At 46.4% G+C, this 15,463-nt stretch overlaps 3 protein-coding genes across 7 annotated transcripts in view; all 3 read left to right on the top strand.

The window, feature by feature from the left end:
• Nucleotides 1–12,398, top strand: part of LOC116503409 (H-2 class I histocompatibility antigen, Q9 alpha chain-like) — a 105,866-nt gene extending 93,468 nt beyond the window's left edge. For both annotated transcript variants that reach the window (XM_032209810.1, XM_032209809.1), the window contains exons 2-8: nt 2,046–2,321; nt 2,672–2,947; nt 5,691–5,972; nt 6,232–6,321; nt 7,208–7,240; nt 10,820–10,853; nt 12,080–12,398. In XM_032209810.1, coding sequence (XP_032065701.1) covers nt 2,046–2,321; nt 2,672–2,947; nt 5,691–5,972; nt 6,232–6,321; nt 7,208–7,240; nt 10,820–10,839 — 977 coding nt within the window. In that variant the 3' untranslated portion in view covers nt 10,840–10,853; nt 12,080–12,398. The remainder of the gene's footprint in view (nt 1–2,045; nt 2,322–2,671; nt 2,948–5,690; nt 5,973–6,231; nt 6,322–7,207; nt 7,241–10,819; nt 10,854–12,079) is intronic.
• Nucleotides 1–15,463, top strand: part of LOC116503386 (H-2 class I histocompatibility antigen, Q9 alpha chain-like) — a 504,076-nt gene that overhangs the window by 172,555 nt on the left and 316,058 nt on the right. The gene's annotated exons all lie outside the window — the stretch shown is intronic.
• The window catches only part of LOC116503420 (major histocompatibility complex class I-related gene protein-like), a 465,627-nt gene that overhangs the window by 204,857 nt on the left and 245,307 nt on the right, over nt 1–15,463 (top strand). The window lies entirely within an intron of this gene.

Here is a 15,463-nt window from a genome sequence, read left to right as displayed (position 1 = left end):
CTGAACTTTGGCTGCAACAAATTTTCCTTTGAAGGGGATTAGAAAAATCAAATCAAAGAATTCATAAAGTGATGGATTTCAGTGAAAGAAATCCAGATTCTGGTTGAATGTTTTAGTAAGAGCAGCTGGACAGGCAACCACCTATCCAGAGATTTGGGGAGCTCCTCATTGCTGGAGAGGGTCAAGCAGAGACCAGACCCATTTTGATAGGAAGAAAAAGGCGTTCATTTCAGTCCCTACCCTGAATAAAGGGTAGACTAGATGACCCCTGTGGCAATTTTCATCTCGGGGATGCTGCTGTTGGAAGAAATATCCATCTGGTTCAGTTCCAAGTGGGGAGAAAGACACTGGAAACATGGAGGCTGATTGGAAAGATGGTTTATTGGTGAAAAGGACCACATGGGTTTGAGGCCCTGGGCAGCTGATCGCATGGAGTGGAGAGTGAAGGTTATTTATAGCTTCTCTTGGGCCTTGCCCTTGAGCTCCCTGTGGGACCATCCCAACCCCCTTGGGGCAGAGAATGAGCAGGAAGAGGTTTGAAGGAGGCCTTGCTGGAAGCGGGGAGGGCACAATTGGAGCGGGCAAATAGATTTGCTTTTCCCTTGGCCCCATTTTCCCTTCCCTCCCTCCATCACCCCCAACTTCTCTGCCCTCCAAACCCTTCACCCTCTCGCCCCAAAGCTGCTTCTTTGCCTCTCAATTGTTTCTTCATTCTACTCTCTGCCTCCTCTTTCTATTCCATCAGCTCCCCTTTCCTTTCCCCTTCTTCCTCTGTCCCCCAAGTCACTCCTTGCTCCTATAGGAAGATAGCACCCATCCCTCTCTTAGAAAAGGAAATATTTTAGGAAATATTAAAATGGCAGAATATTTCCCCCTAAAAGGGAGGCAGAAACTGGATTACTGTAACATGCTCTACATGGGGCTGCCCTTGAAGAGTGTTCAAAGACTTTAGTTAGTCCAGAATGCAGCCGCGCCAGCGATAGTGGGCGTACCTAGGTACACCCACATTACACCTATCCTCCGCGAGCTGCACTGGCTTCCCATTGGTCTCCGGAGGTGCTAGTCGTTACTTTTAAAGCCCTACATGGTACAGGACCTGGCTACCTGAGAGACCGCCTCCTGCCATTTACCTCCCAGAGACCCATAAGATCTCACAGACTAGGCCTCCTCCGGATTCCATCTGCTGGTCAATGTCAGCTGGCGACTCTCCGGTGGAGAGCCTTCTCTGTAGCTGCTCCGGACCTATGGAATGATCTTCCCGTGGAGATCTGGACCCTTACTACCCTTCCGGCCTTCCACAAAGCGACCAAGATCTGGCTGTTCTGGCAGGCTTGGGGCTGTTGATTTATCCAGCCCCATCCTAAGTTATGAATATTGTGGTATTTTAATGTTGTCTTTAATTTTTGTATCCCACTTCCCTTTTTATCTGTAACCCGCCCTGAGTCTCTTGAGAGTGGGCGGCATACAAACCCAATAAATGATGATGAATGATGATGATGATGAGAAACTCATCCCACCCACCTTTGTCAATGGACCATTAAGGCCTGAGCCAGTCTATTCTACATAACAAAGATCTACAGGCAGAGTCATGATAGGAATCCCAAAGCCCTTTCATTGCATCATCGCCCAGCAAGGCTCAAATTTGGACTCAAAGCACAGCCTACAGAGTTGCCACAGCATGGCCCCATGGGAGTCTGACAGCCAATCAGAGTGCAGAGAGCAGGAGGCCCCGGGGCGGGGCCCAACAGAGGACATAAAATCCAGGGACTCTCAACAAGCTGGTCCTTTTTTCTTCTTCAACATCTTTGAGTCATGTGATCCCCTTTTCTGCTCGGGAACTCAAGCCATGTGGTCCTGTCCACCATTAAACCATCTTCCCCAGCAGCCTCCATGTTTCCAGTGTCTTTTTCCCCACTTGGAGCTGAACCCAGAAGGGCATTTCTCCCAACACTCCTCAGACCCTCAAATTGGGGCCTGTTGTGCTCCATTGGATCTGGGTCGCTCAGCTGAAGCCCCTTAATTCTCTCCTTTTGGGTTTCTTCCAGGCTCTTCCTCGCACTCTTTGAAGCACTTCTCCACCTTCGTCTTGGAGCCCAGTCAGGGGCAACCCCACTTTCTTATTCTGGGTTACGTGGACGATCAGGTCTTCATTCACTATGACAGCAACGGCCAGAAGATGCACCCTCGAGTCTCCTGGATGGAGGAGATGAAGAAGGCGAATCCCCAGCTTTGGGACGAAGAGACCGAGAAACTACGTGGTTTTCAGGACCTGAACAGATACAAGCTGGAGTTTCTGAATAGTGCCTACAATCAGAGCGAAGGTGAGTGAGGGATTGGGTGGCTCCTCCGGCCCCATATTCCCTCTCACGAAATGCTTTTTCAGCTGAGCAGAAAAACAAGAGACTTTAGGACAGGGAACAGTGGGAGTGGGAGGGGGTGGCCAGCCAGAAGTGGTATTTGCCTGTTCTCTGAACTACTCAAAATTTCTGGCTATCTGTATGCCAGAACTGATCCGAACCGGCTGAATACCACCTCTGGAGAGGGGTGGGAATTGCTAGGGAAGAAATCAGGGTGTCAGTGCTTCACTATTGTCTCAAAGTCCCTGTGGGGTGGGGCAGGGCGTCTGTCTCTCCTGAGGACTCACAAAACCATCTGCCTATCCCTCTTTCAGGCTTTCACACACAGCAGTGGATGTATGGCTGTGAGGTCCGGAGTGACGGGAGCAAAGAAGGGTTTATAAAGTATGGCTATGATGGGAGGAACTTCCTCACCTTCAACAAGGAGACCCTCACCTGGGTGGCTCACCAGCCCCAGGCCCAGATCATCAAGGAGCATTGGAATGATCTTCTAGAAACTAATCAGGAATGGAAGTCCTACCTGGAGAAGGACTGCATTGAGTGGCTGAAGCTGCACCTGGACTTAGGGAAGGAGACGCTGCTGAGGACAGGTGAGCATCTGGATCCAGGCTGGACTTTCCTCCTTTATGAGGGGACCTTGGAGCTCTTCGAGCTTGCTCATTTTCTTGCAGACTTTTCATTGCCTTAACTAGGTAACAACATCAGTGCCAGTAAGGAGTGCTGTTTGCTGTCAGTTTATATTCTAGTCACTTGCTTCACTGTAGGGTTGAGGGTGGTCTTAGAAAGTCTTTGGTTGAGTGCTTACTGATGGCTCTTTGGCAGCTCCTGATTACTGGTGAAAAAATGCTGACATCTTTTTGTTCTCTTTTGGGCTGGTTGATTGTCTCTTTTGCATAGTCTATAGATCAATGATAGCTCCCCTGCCCTCAGGCATATATGTGTGACCCACCCCATGTGCGCCCCGCCCACCATACATGCACGCCAGTGGTGGGTTTCAAATTTTTTTAGGACCTCTTCTGTAGGTGTGGCCTGCTTTGTGGGAGTGACTTGCCAGCCATGTGACCAGGTGGAAGTGGCTTGGCAGTCATGTGACTGGGTGGGCATGGCCAACTTGTAAAATGTGGTGAAACTCACTTAACAACGCTCTTGCTTAGCAACCAAAATGTTGGCTCAGAAACACTAGCATTTGAAGCACGCAAGTCTTAAAGCTGTCAAGTTACAAGACCCTTGCACCCCTAACCCTTTAGAGAAAAAACCCCCAGGGGTGTTCAAACTTGACAGCTTTAAGGCTTGTGGACTTCAACTCCCACAATTCCTCCTCTCGCTCTTCATCTTGATGATGTGCGGACGGGCGGGGGGAGGGAGCTGGAACCGGTTCTAAACGGCCCTGTAGATTTGTGGAACCTCTTCTACAGAAGAGGTTAGAACTGGCAGGAACCCATCCCTGATGCACGCACACTCCTCCTGCGTTCACCCTGCATGCACAACCACTGCATGTTCAACCCCCACCACATGCACACACACACATGCACACACGACCCCTCCGTGTGCTCCCTGCCTCCTCGTACATAAGGCCATTATGATCTGGAGGCAGCGGGAGATCAACCACGGCCAGGTTCCTGGAGGCAGGCGCTTTGCTGCCAGCAGTTCAGGGAGGCAAGGAAGTGGCAGGACATTAAGTTGTTCCAAGCCCAGTTGACTTGTTCCATACCAACTCGGCTGTGCCCAGTCATACGCACCCATCTATCTGCTCCCATTCGCCCACTCCAACTCATCTGCACCAGTGGTGGGATCCTGCCAGTTTAATAATCGGTTTGGTGATCTTGCACTTTGTGCACGCATGTGCCTGACAGTTTCGTGTTACTGCTGGGGAGTAACACAGCTGAGGCGCAGCAATCTGCTCTGCCGCACGAATCAGCGGAGAAGATTATAGTATAGCACAGAGGTGGGCAGGCGGGTCCCCCTGATCGTTGGACCTACCGGTTTGCCCGAACCGGTTAAATCCCACCCCTGATCTGCACCTACTTAGGTGTGCCGAATCATCTGCACTGACCCACATTTTTGTGCCCATTGGGCTGCTGCCTCATTCCTCCCCCTGCCCTGGTAGAACTGTCTCTCCCTTGGCATCACCCTTCTCTGCCCCCTCCCCCTTTGAGAGAGACAATCATTTTTCCAAATTGACCCGTGTGGGATCCCAAAAGGCTCCATGCCTTTGCTTTGATTCTGGTTCTCCCTGTCTTGATATTGTGGTTGTGTCCCATGGAAAGAGCTTACAGTTTGAGGAAGTGAAAGTGTCTGTGTCTTTTTTTTTTTAAAGGAAACTTAAAACAGCAGCTTCGATATCGCTCGCCCTCATGGGGACAGCTCAAGTTCGGTTAAGAATTCAAAGCGGTCTTAGTGACATTTCCTTAGAGCCACAATCTGCTACAAATTTTAGGCTGAGTCGCTAAAAAATCAAGAATCATTGAGCTTGAATATTATCCAGATTTGGAGCATTTGTAAAACTCTTGGCAATGGTGCAGTTATGACATGTTAATAAATGCAATTGTGGCATTAAGAGTCGTTAACCTAATTTTGTGAAGCTTCTTCTTTGGTAACATTGTATTGCTAACTAGGGCACACAAAACCTTTGCCAGACCAATCCTCAAATACAGCTCATCTACATGAAATCCATTCTGTATATCGGACATTAATACAATTGAGCAGGTCCAGAGGTATTTCATGGGAAGAGTCCTCCATTCCTCTGCTCACAATAGAATTCCTTATGCCACCAGGCTCAAAATTTTGGGCTTGGGCAATCTGGACCTGCAGTATGATCTAAGCACAGTACACAAAATTGCTTGTTACAACATCTTACCTGTCAACGACTTCTTCAGCTTCAACCTGAATAATACATGGGCAAATGATACAAACTCAAAGTAAACAATTCCAAACTCAATTGCAGAAAATACGATTTCAGCAACACAGTGGTCAATGCCAGGAATGCTCTACCTGACTCTGTTATTACATCCTCAAACCCTCACAGCTTCAACCTTAAACTGTCTACCATGGACCTCACCCCATTCCTAAGAGGTCCGTAAAGAGGCTGTGCATAAGCGCACCGGCGTGCCTAACGTCCCTTTCGTACTGTTCCCATCAATTTGTACTCATTTCTTTTGTATATGTCCATGTTTATATTTATACTTGTTATCTTCAACTTGTTTGACAAACTAATAAATACAAATGTTGAATCCCTAAATTAAAACTATTGGTAAGTAACGGGAAACTTGACTTTCAAGTTTCTCATCCACCTTCCAGGCTCTGGAGGGGCTCAGAGTTCATTCTTTTCTGCAGAGCCTCCAGTGGTGACAATGAGCAGCCGGACAGAGGTGGAGGATGGGATGGAGATGTACGTCTGCCGCGTGGATGGCTTCTACCCCAGGGAGATCTATGCCTCCTGGAGGAGGGATGGGGAGGAATGGCTGAAGGATACCTTCCATGGGTCTGTGGCCCCCAACGCGGATGGGACCTACCATTACTGGCTCAGCATCTGGATCGACCCCAAAGAGAGCAGCCGCTATTGGTGCCACGTGGAGCACGACAGTCTGCAGGAGCCTCTGGATGTGGCCCTGAAAGGTGAGAGACTGCAGGGAGGGAAAGGCTGAGCTCTTTTTAAAGCTGAAGGATTGTGGGAGAGATGTTTGACCCCAGCTATGTCCAGGTGTGAGCATACTTGAACTTTAATCTATCGGTTTTCCATATCACCCTTAAAGGGACATGAGCTCTTCATCCTTTTAATTTGAGGGGTTTCCAATCCTTTGACTGTGCTATGTCCCCTAATTAGAATGATTGTTTGGGGTTCTCGTTCAATGATTTGCTCTTTCTCCCAATTCAGCTCCAAAGTCCAACATGGGATTCTACATTGGCTACCTTATAGTTGGTCTTGTCCTGGCATGTGTGATTGTTGGGACTTTGATATTCTTCAGTAAGTATCCTTATTTACAATACTGTAATTGGGGAGATTCTGTCAGAGTTTATTGCAAAAAATCAAATCCAGAAAGCACGCACAGATAACTGATTCAGCAGGATTCATTTAAATAAGTATCTTCTTTATATACATACATACATACATACATACATACATACATACATACATACACACACACACATACATATATACATATACACATACACACACACACCCACACAAATACCAACAGCAGAGAAAAGTTTCATTTCAGTTCAGATCAGACAAGTGCAGACTAGTTTTGTTTCAGAGCTCAGAGCTTTATACTGCTAAGCCACACCCAGACTTCTTACTTAAGCTTCTGTTTCCAAATAAGCCTCTTTGGCTGACCTGTTACCATGTCTCTGCCAGTTCATGAATATTGTGATAAATTCCTCCCAAATCTGTTTCCCGGGCTTCCTTCTGTCCTATTTTCCCAGCCTTCTTGGGGAATATCGGGCATCTCGGCCTGTTGCTGGGTTTTCAGTCTTGACTTGGCTGAGTGAGATTGGGACAATCCCATCTTCTTCTGAGTTGGGAAGAGGCATCCTGGTGCTGTCCTTTTCAAAGGCTTTGGTTGAAGAGCAGCAGAGAAGGATTTCCATGCAAACCTTCCTCTCCTCCCTGCTGCTGCTGCTTCCCCCAATTCCCCTCCGTCCATCTCGGAGGCAGCAGGTCTCTCCTGGGGCAAATCAGGTGCTGTGCTTGTAGTCTGTGAGTATTAATAATAGTCTCGGGGAGGTTGTGTCTAAACAACTGCTAAACTCTCTCCTGGGGTTGTTATTTTTTTCTACAGAGGGAGGGATTGGATGATTTCTGGTGGATTCTTATTCTTAGTAGCTTTCACTCATTTTTGTCCTTACAGAGAAACGTCAAGATACGTTCAGAGCAGCACCAGGTGAGTGATTGGTCCTCTTTATATGTAATTTCCAACTGAGGCAGCATCAGTTGAAGACTTTTCTTTGTGTAATTGTGTATGTCCAAACACAAAAGCAGCTCATGGAGGTGCAGAGGTGTGCTATCTTCCTCTCCCTCCGAAGAACTAGGCTGGGGAAGATGGGGCCCCTTTTCATTACAGCCAAGCTGTTTGTGGGAGTGGAAGCCCTAAGGAGAAACATCTGGGGCAAGGAATTCCTCAAGATGGTGAGAAGCCTCAACTGCGTGGAAAGATACTTCTGATTAAGAAGCTCTCTAACAATATAACAGTGTTCAAAGAGACCTTAGGGGCCTTATAGTCCAATCCCCTGCTCAAGCAGATGATCCTTTGCCATCCAAGAAAAATGGCTGTCCAGACACCCACAAGCCATTCCACTGATTAATTGCTCTCCCAGTCAGGAAATTTTTCCTTAGTTCTGGATTTGTCTTTGGTGAATTTTCACCCATTACTTCTTGTCTTGCCATCAGAACCTTTAGAGTCCCGGGCTGGGCTGCTGGGGGTTCGCAGGGGTTTGGGAGAACCTCTAGCTAAGATTCTGTGCAGTTCGGAGAACCCCCAAATCCCACTCCTGGCTGGCCCCACCCACCCCTCCCCTCCCTGGTGTCTCCACGCGGCCCGTTTTGGATGCAGGTAAGTGCAAGGCAGGTGCAGAGGATCAGCGTGGGTGAAAAACGCGCCTGCCAGAAGTTCAGGAAGGCAGGAAATGGGCCCGTTTCTGGCTTCCAGAGCATGGGGAAGCCGTTTTTGCCCTCTCGGAGGCTCAAAGGAAGCCTCTGGAGCCCAGGGAAGGCAAAAAGCACACACACACACACACACGTATAGGAGGCTGACTAAACCACGCTCACCATGGCCATGTCCACCCAGCAACCGGGCAGAGAACCCCTTGCTAAAAATTTTGAAGCACACCCCTACTTTAGACTAGATAATAGATCGACCCCCTCTTCTCTTTGACAGCCCTTCAAATATTGGAAGATTGGTATTGTGACACCCATAGTCCTTCTCTTCGTTAGACTAAACCAGTGATGGCGAACCTATGACACGCGTGTCAGTGCTGACACGCGTAGCCATTTGGGGTGACACGCACAGGATTTCATGCGATTCATCCTCGGCTCCTGCACGGCCGCCGAGGATGAAAGAATCTGTGCTGGAGGAACGGGGGGGGGGGGACGTGTGATCTCCCCCACCCACACTCACTTACTGTATCGCCGCCGCCCCTTTCTGAGCGCAGGGGCTGCTGGTAAGGCATGCGTGCCGTGCGCACACACGTCATCAGCGCGGCGAGGGAGGACCCGCAGGAGAGGAGCGCGGGAACAGTGCGCGCCTCTCTCCAGTCAGGCCGGCCCAGAGAGTCTACTCCTGGGACTGTCGGTTACGACCGCACCACAGCAGGGAACAGCGGAGTGCCAACGGGAACTGTGAGCGCCATTAGCAGCAACTATTGGGGTGCCATGGACTTGTAATTGCCCACAATAACTGAGATAAGTGAGGGGGAGGTTGTGTTAGCTTGTTAGGCTAGTTAACCCCTAATTGGATATCTATAATTCTATCTGCTGTCACTGGCCCACTGATGGAGCACCCAAAAAATAAAAAACAAAGGTTAAGTAAAGGGAGTGGTAGTGGCAGTGGCCGACCCTTTCAAGAGACATGGAGCGAGATGTATGGCATTATAGAAAAAAATGGCAGATCATTTTGCGTTCTATGTACTGAAACGGTAGTAAGCAGAACGCGGAATATAAATAGACATTTTGAAACTAATCATTCCCAGCTCTTGGAAAAAAGTGAGGATGGAAGAAGTTACTAAGCAGGTATGTTAAATAATTTGTTTTTGGTTTATTAAATACAATTATATATTGCAATTATACATTTTTGTAGTTTAAACTATAAATTGCGCAAAATTATGTTTTTGTCGAAGTGACACACAACGCGAGTTATGCTCGATTTTTGACACACCACGCCAAAAAGGTTGCCCATCACTGGACTAAACCTACCCAGTTCCTGCAAGCATCCATCATATGTTTTAGCCTCCAGTTCTCTAGTTAACTTTATTGCTCTTCTGTGCATTCTTTCCAAAGTTTCAACATCTTTTTTGTACCATGGTGACCAGAACTGGACACAGTATTCCAAAAGTGGACCTCACCAGAGCAGGATAGATATCTATCTTGATATCTTGATATCTGACGCAACCTAGGACTGCATTGGCTTTTTTGGCAGTATGAAGTGATTGGAAGAAGAAACTTTGGAGCCAACTGTATCACCACATCTGCTGTGTGCTCTAGCTGAAAAATTGCTGAACGATTGCTCTGTGTGGTGATATATAAACGTTGAGAATTACTTGCTATATCTGCAAACTAAAATGGTTTGGTTCCAAGTCTGTATATGTGTGAGAAAGAGGCGGGGTGGTGGTGGTAGAGAAAGAGAAAAAGAGAAAGAGAGAATGAAAGTGTTGGAATCAGGAATCAGTGGTGTAGGGTTTCCTGCCCAATCAGGGGGTTGGACTAGAAGACCTTCAAGGTCTCTTCCAAATCTGTTATTCTATTCTATTCTATCATAATGTCTTAAGCACTGATGGGAGAGTTGTGGTTTTTCTCTTCACTCAGAAGAGAAATTGTTCATGAACATTAACAATATTTTCCAACAGCATGTGAATAATACAAGATTGGAGAAGTGGTTTCTTTTTGAAAAGGGGCATTTGGGGAAATGATTGGGATTTTTGCTTCTCTCAAAGGGGCAAACCAGAGTTCTTTTTCCTTTCAATTTTAGTGATTTTGTTCTCTGCTTTTCCTTGTATCTCCTTTTACTTTGGACAAAAATCAAGTCTTCCTCTTTTCTCCAATCTCCTCTCTCTTCCACGATTTCTACCCAAGTTAAAAAAAAATATTTGCCTTGCACTGGTTTGTTCCTGCAGCAGAGAAAGGGAAACTCTTTCCCTGTTGGATTTCTAGCCTCATTTATTCAGGCAGAGAAGGCAGCCTAAGATCCCCCTTTGGAGCAAAGTGGCCCTCAGTCCTAGGATAGGGAGACTAACGGTTCACCGACAAAAGGGCAAACGACAAAACCGCGGTGACAAAACTGCAAGTTCTAAACCGCGCCGACGAATGAGCGCTGAATCGCGCCGACAACAGCGCGGGGACAGAAGCGCGCTGTAAACCTAAACCTAACCCTAAATGTAACGCTAACCCTAATCCTAAACGTAACGCTAATCCTAATCCTAAACCTAACCCTAAACCTCACCCTTACCTTAACTTAAATCATCCTTAAATCACCCTTCTGTCGACTTGCTGTTGTCGGTGCGCTGTTGTCAGCGTGTTGATGACGTCGCGGTTTTAGTGACACGATTTTGTTGGTGTGCTTTTATCGTGCGCGTTTTTGTCGGGTCACGAGACTAACAGCAATATCCTGAGCCCCAATGGTTAGAGACTGTTCTGGTGGCACAGCCTGGTCTTCTCTGAGAATCTCTTGAGCTTGCAGAGATTGAATGGTGGAGAGAGAGAGGACCAGGGCAAGGCAGAGGTTCACTCTGTGTCTTTCTCTCCAATGCAGGGAGCAGCCGGTTGGTTTAGCAGCCCCCTTGCAGGTAAGTAGTCTCATGCATGCTCTCTAAATCAGCCTGCTGTGGATAAAGAGTTGGGGAGGGAAGGGGGTTATACTGGGTGGGATGCAGGAATGGAAATGAGGGACCCTCCTCTCTTGTACCTTGGAAAACTCCATCAAGCTGATTCCTCTCTTTTGTGGAAAGGGACAACTCCCCATGACCAACTTGCTGCAGCCCACTCACCGCAGGACAATTTAACAATTATATTTAATTATTTAAAATATGTTAACTTTTTTTAAAATTGTGAATGAAGGCGAATGCACATGTCCCAGGATAATATTGAAGGACCCAATCTGGGTCGGTCAGTGGGACTAAAGTTTTTGTCTTCTGAGCTTCTGGACTATACTGAAGCCCATCTTCAGGGAATTACTCTCTAATAAAGTGTGTGCTGTTCTCTGTGTGGTATTTATAGTGTTTGTTGTAAATGGTGTGGGAAGCACACCCCAAAAGGACAGTGCCAGGAACCACTAAAGCAGTGCCAAAAGGCTTAAAACAGCCCTTCCCTCTTTAAGAAATTTAAACCCCAAAGCAAAAGCACCAGGTGAAAGGATTATCAGAGCACCCAAAAGCTATTAATGGCTATTACAAAAGTAACAAAGCCACACAAACACTTAAGCAGAGCAATAAAGATAAGTGAAATCAGGCTAAAAATAACTCACTGAAGTACACCAGAACTCCTCTCTCCTGCCTCCTTGACAAGATTAATCCCTAGCATGGGGGGGAGAGAGAGACTTTGGACCAGGATTAACCCAGTAAAGCACGAAAACAAAAACCCAGGGCAATCACTTCAGCTAGAGTCACATCAAAACCCATCAAACTATAGGAGCTTCAAAGGAAAATCAAGTATAAAAAGATATGGTTTACCTCCCCGATCTGCTTGCCAGCCAGGAACGCTTGAGCTGTGTCACTACTTTTCTTGCCTTCCTGAATTAAATGGTTCCCACTTTCTGGCAGCTTGCTTCCATCTCTATTCCTTCTCAGCATCAGGGACTGCTTCCCAGCTGGGGAGTGAACCAAAGAGATTTCGTCCAACAGTGGCTTTTGATGTAGATGGCTTTTAAGTCATTATTTAATTTTTGTCATTCACATTTCATTTTGTCCCTCCTTTTGCATCCTTTCTTTAATGATTCTATTCCATCATTTCTTCAATATTGGTAACTTTTGTTAGTTGGCTGGAGTTGACTGTCCCTTTTCCCTTCTCTTTGTAGCACAAATGGACTGTCCCAGCATAAGGAGAGAGGAAAGAAGATGGGATCAGCCTTCTTCTGAATTAGGCTGGACTCTCAAGAGGAGCCCTTCAGACTCTTCCACAATAGGCTTGAACCAAGATATTTTTGGATTTTCATCATTACTTTTATCATTAAATAAATACCATTTTTATTCTGAATGAGGATCAGAACAGAAAAGGAAATGTGGTGTGCTTATAATTGTGGACTGAAAAAGATTCAAACTGGGTTTAATAGGTAATTTGCAATAATTATGTGGTCTTTTGTGATGACCTTTACAGATAATAATAAATCAAATTGTGTGAAAGTCTTTTTTGACCCTTTTCTGGGGAAAAGCCGCCCACTGCAAACATAATAGCAATAGCAATAGCAGTTAGACTTATATACTGCTTCATAGGGCTTTCAGCCCTCTCTAAGCGGTTTACAGAGTCAGCATATTGCCCCCAACAATCCGGGTCCTCATTTTACCCACCTCGGAAGGATGGAAGGCTGAGTCAACCTTGAGCTGGTGAGATTTGAACAGCCGAACTGCAGAACTGCAGTCAGCTGAAGTAGCCTGCAGTGCTGCACTCTAACCACTGCGCCACCAATGCATCCATTCAATTCCAATTTATTGTGGTTTTTATTTATTTTTATTTAGTATATGGCAATGATGGTGAATCTTTTTCATATGGCATGCCAAAATTGCATGCATGCACTATCCCACACACACATGCCAACATCAATTAATTCTTCCGGCCCACCTGCGCATGCACACACAACCCCCCCTCCCCGGCACATGGACACACAACCCCTCCCCAGGCTGCGGAGGTCTTACTGAAGCATGGGGAGGGTGAAAATGGCCTCCCCCAGCCCCCCAGAAGCCAGAAACAGATCACTTCCAAACTTCTGGTTGGCCCATTGGGGGTGTTTTTCGCCCTCCCCAAACTTCAGGGAAGCCTCCAGAGGCTGGGGAGGGCGAAAAATGGCTTCCCCCAGCCCTCTGGAAGGGCAAAACAGCCAGCTGGCACATACATGCGCACCAGAGCTAACAGCTGGTGTGCCAACAAATATGGCTCCGCGTGGCACCTGTGGCACTCATGCCATAGGTTCGCCATCACAGGTATATGGCATCTACTGAGGTCTTGCAATCACTGATACAACACTAATAAATCATATATATAGAAACACAAATGTAAGTTTAAATAAAGCATCAGCAAATATATGTATATAAAGTATGTGGACAATACTGTAGATAAGATAAATATTAAATTTGGGTAAAACCATGATAAAATCTGCATAAATAGGCACCATGGAGTCACAATAGGATAGGTGTTATCATTCAGTATCTAAGGAGGCTATCCAACTGCTTCTGATATGGTTGCGATCATAGAACAGCACAGATAATAAAATAAAATAAGACCAATTTAAAGTATAAATATAACTCACATCTAGAATGGAAATCCAGGATACAGCCTACATTAAATTGAGGGGTGGGATTCTACCAGTTCGGACCGGTTCGGGTGAACCGGTTCGCTCCGACTATCAGCTGGGCCCGCCCTCCCACCCCTGAGCTATACTCACCTATATTCCCTTTTCTGATGCTCAGCTGATGGGCGCAGCAGAGTGGATTGCTGCGCCTCAGTTGTTCCCTCCCCAGCAGTAAGGGGAGGTGATTTCTCTGTAAAATGTGCACACATGCGCAGTGCACGTCAGGCACTCAGCAAACCGGTTGTTAAACTGGTAGGATCCCACCCCTGATTAAATTATAATGTGAACACTAAAATTATATTAAATATCACATCTAAAATTACAACTAAGTACAAATTATTAATATCAACAAAGTAATAATGCCTAAAATTTAATTTATAGTTACCAAGAATGCTTTGCGGGACATTGACCCTTCAGGGTTCAATGGGATTTCTGTGCTGCACAAAATTTTGCTACATGTGCTGTAACAAGGGGTACCTGATCTGCAACCAGCATCTGGGTACAGGCCGAATCTGGGGAACAGGATATCTACTAGTCAGAAGAAATATGAACCTGGTTCAGATGTCTTTTTAAAAGGTGCAACCAGACTCAGACTAGGCTAGAAGGGAACTTGGAGGTCTTCTAGTCTAACCCCCTAGACTCAGTTTTGATCACATTATAAAAAAAGATGTTGCAATTTTGGACAAAGTGCAGAGAAGAACAAGGAAGTTGATTAGGGAACTGGAGGCTAAAACATATGGAGAACAGTTGCAGGAACGGGGCATGGCTAGTCTAGTGAAGAGAAGGATCAGGGGAGACAAGATAGAGCTTTGTGTTCTCTCCCTCCCTCCCTCCCTTCTTCCCTCTCTCCTTGCTGAATAACCCTATTCTGTTATTAGAGAAAATGAGGACGCTTGCAAGCTTTTTTCCAGCCTGACTCAGAGCTTCCTTCTTGAGTGGTAGAAGAGAGAAAGGAGATACAGCCATGGCCGGGGGAGAATCTCAAGAGCAAGATGGAGGATGGGCCTTCTGGGGCTCCCCAATGGACCACACTTGTGCAAAAGTCATCAGTTGGGGGGCTGCCTTTGAGGAACTTCCAGGCAAAATATTACTTGCCTATTATGTCCATCAGAAGGCTTCAGCCACTGTCAACCAACTGGCCTTCCTTAGAGGTTGATTGTGAGAGGAATGAGAAAATATTTACTGCAGAGAGGAAACTTAATCAAAGGCTCTTAGGTTACAGAAAGACAGTCCTGGTTCTTACCAGAAACCATCGCATCTGAGAAAATCTATATAAATAAAAATGTAATGGTTGTTTGTTCAAAATCACTAATCTCCGAAAATTCTTCCACCGATTGCTTTGAAATTTTGACACAACGTTGCATTCGAATACGTGAATGTTTTTATATACGTATATTATATAGATGTCACACCTGTGACAGGTAAAACATGATTTTTTTGTAAAAACATGCTTTTTGAAAACCAGCACCATTTCAATGTTTCCGATTGCATTGTTATATTGAATTTTCATAGATTTTGATTTATTTTCATTTTGATTTAATTATTTCGTGTGACATTGTGTTAGAATTGAGCTGTGTCGTTTACCATGGTGTTCATTTAGTGAGTATAGTATATTTGGAACAGTTCGGCCTCTCTCCAGCTTCGTCCCAACGGTCCCTGCCGCACCCTTTCCCCTTTCCGCCCGTCCTCTGATGAGCTTCAGCCATTTCCGCCAAGGGGAGCCGAAGCCTTCGGCCTCCCCCTCCCCTCCTGCTGGGCCTTTGCTGTCTGCGACTGGGCGCCACTTGCGCCATCCCTCGGCCACCTCCCCCCACCCTTAAGCCGGCCTACCCCCGGCCAGCCCAGTGGAGCTCCAGAGAAGGTGAAGGTGGAGCGTCTCCTAAGCCCGTCCAGCTG

Source organism: Thamnophis elegans, chromosome 2, assembly GCF_009769535.1.
Source record: "Thamnophis elegans isolate rThaEle1 chromosome 2, rThaEle1.pri, whole genome shotgun sequence".
Classification (NCBI taxonomy): domain Eukaryota; kingdom Metazoa; phylum Chordata; class Lepidosauria; order Squamata; family Colubridae; genus Thamnophis; species Thamnophis elegans.
The sequence above is the reverse complement of the archived record's forward strand: the minus strand, read 5'-3'. Positions and strand labels throughout refer to the sequence as shown.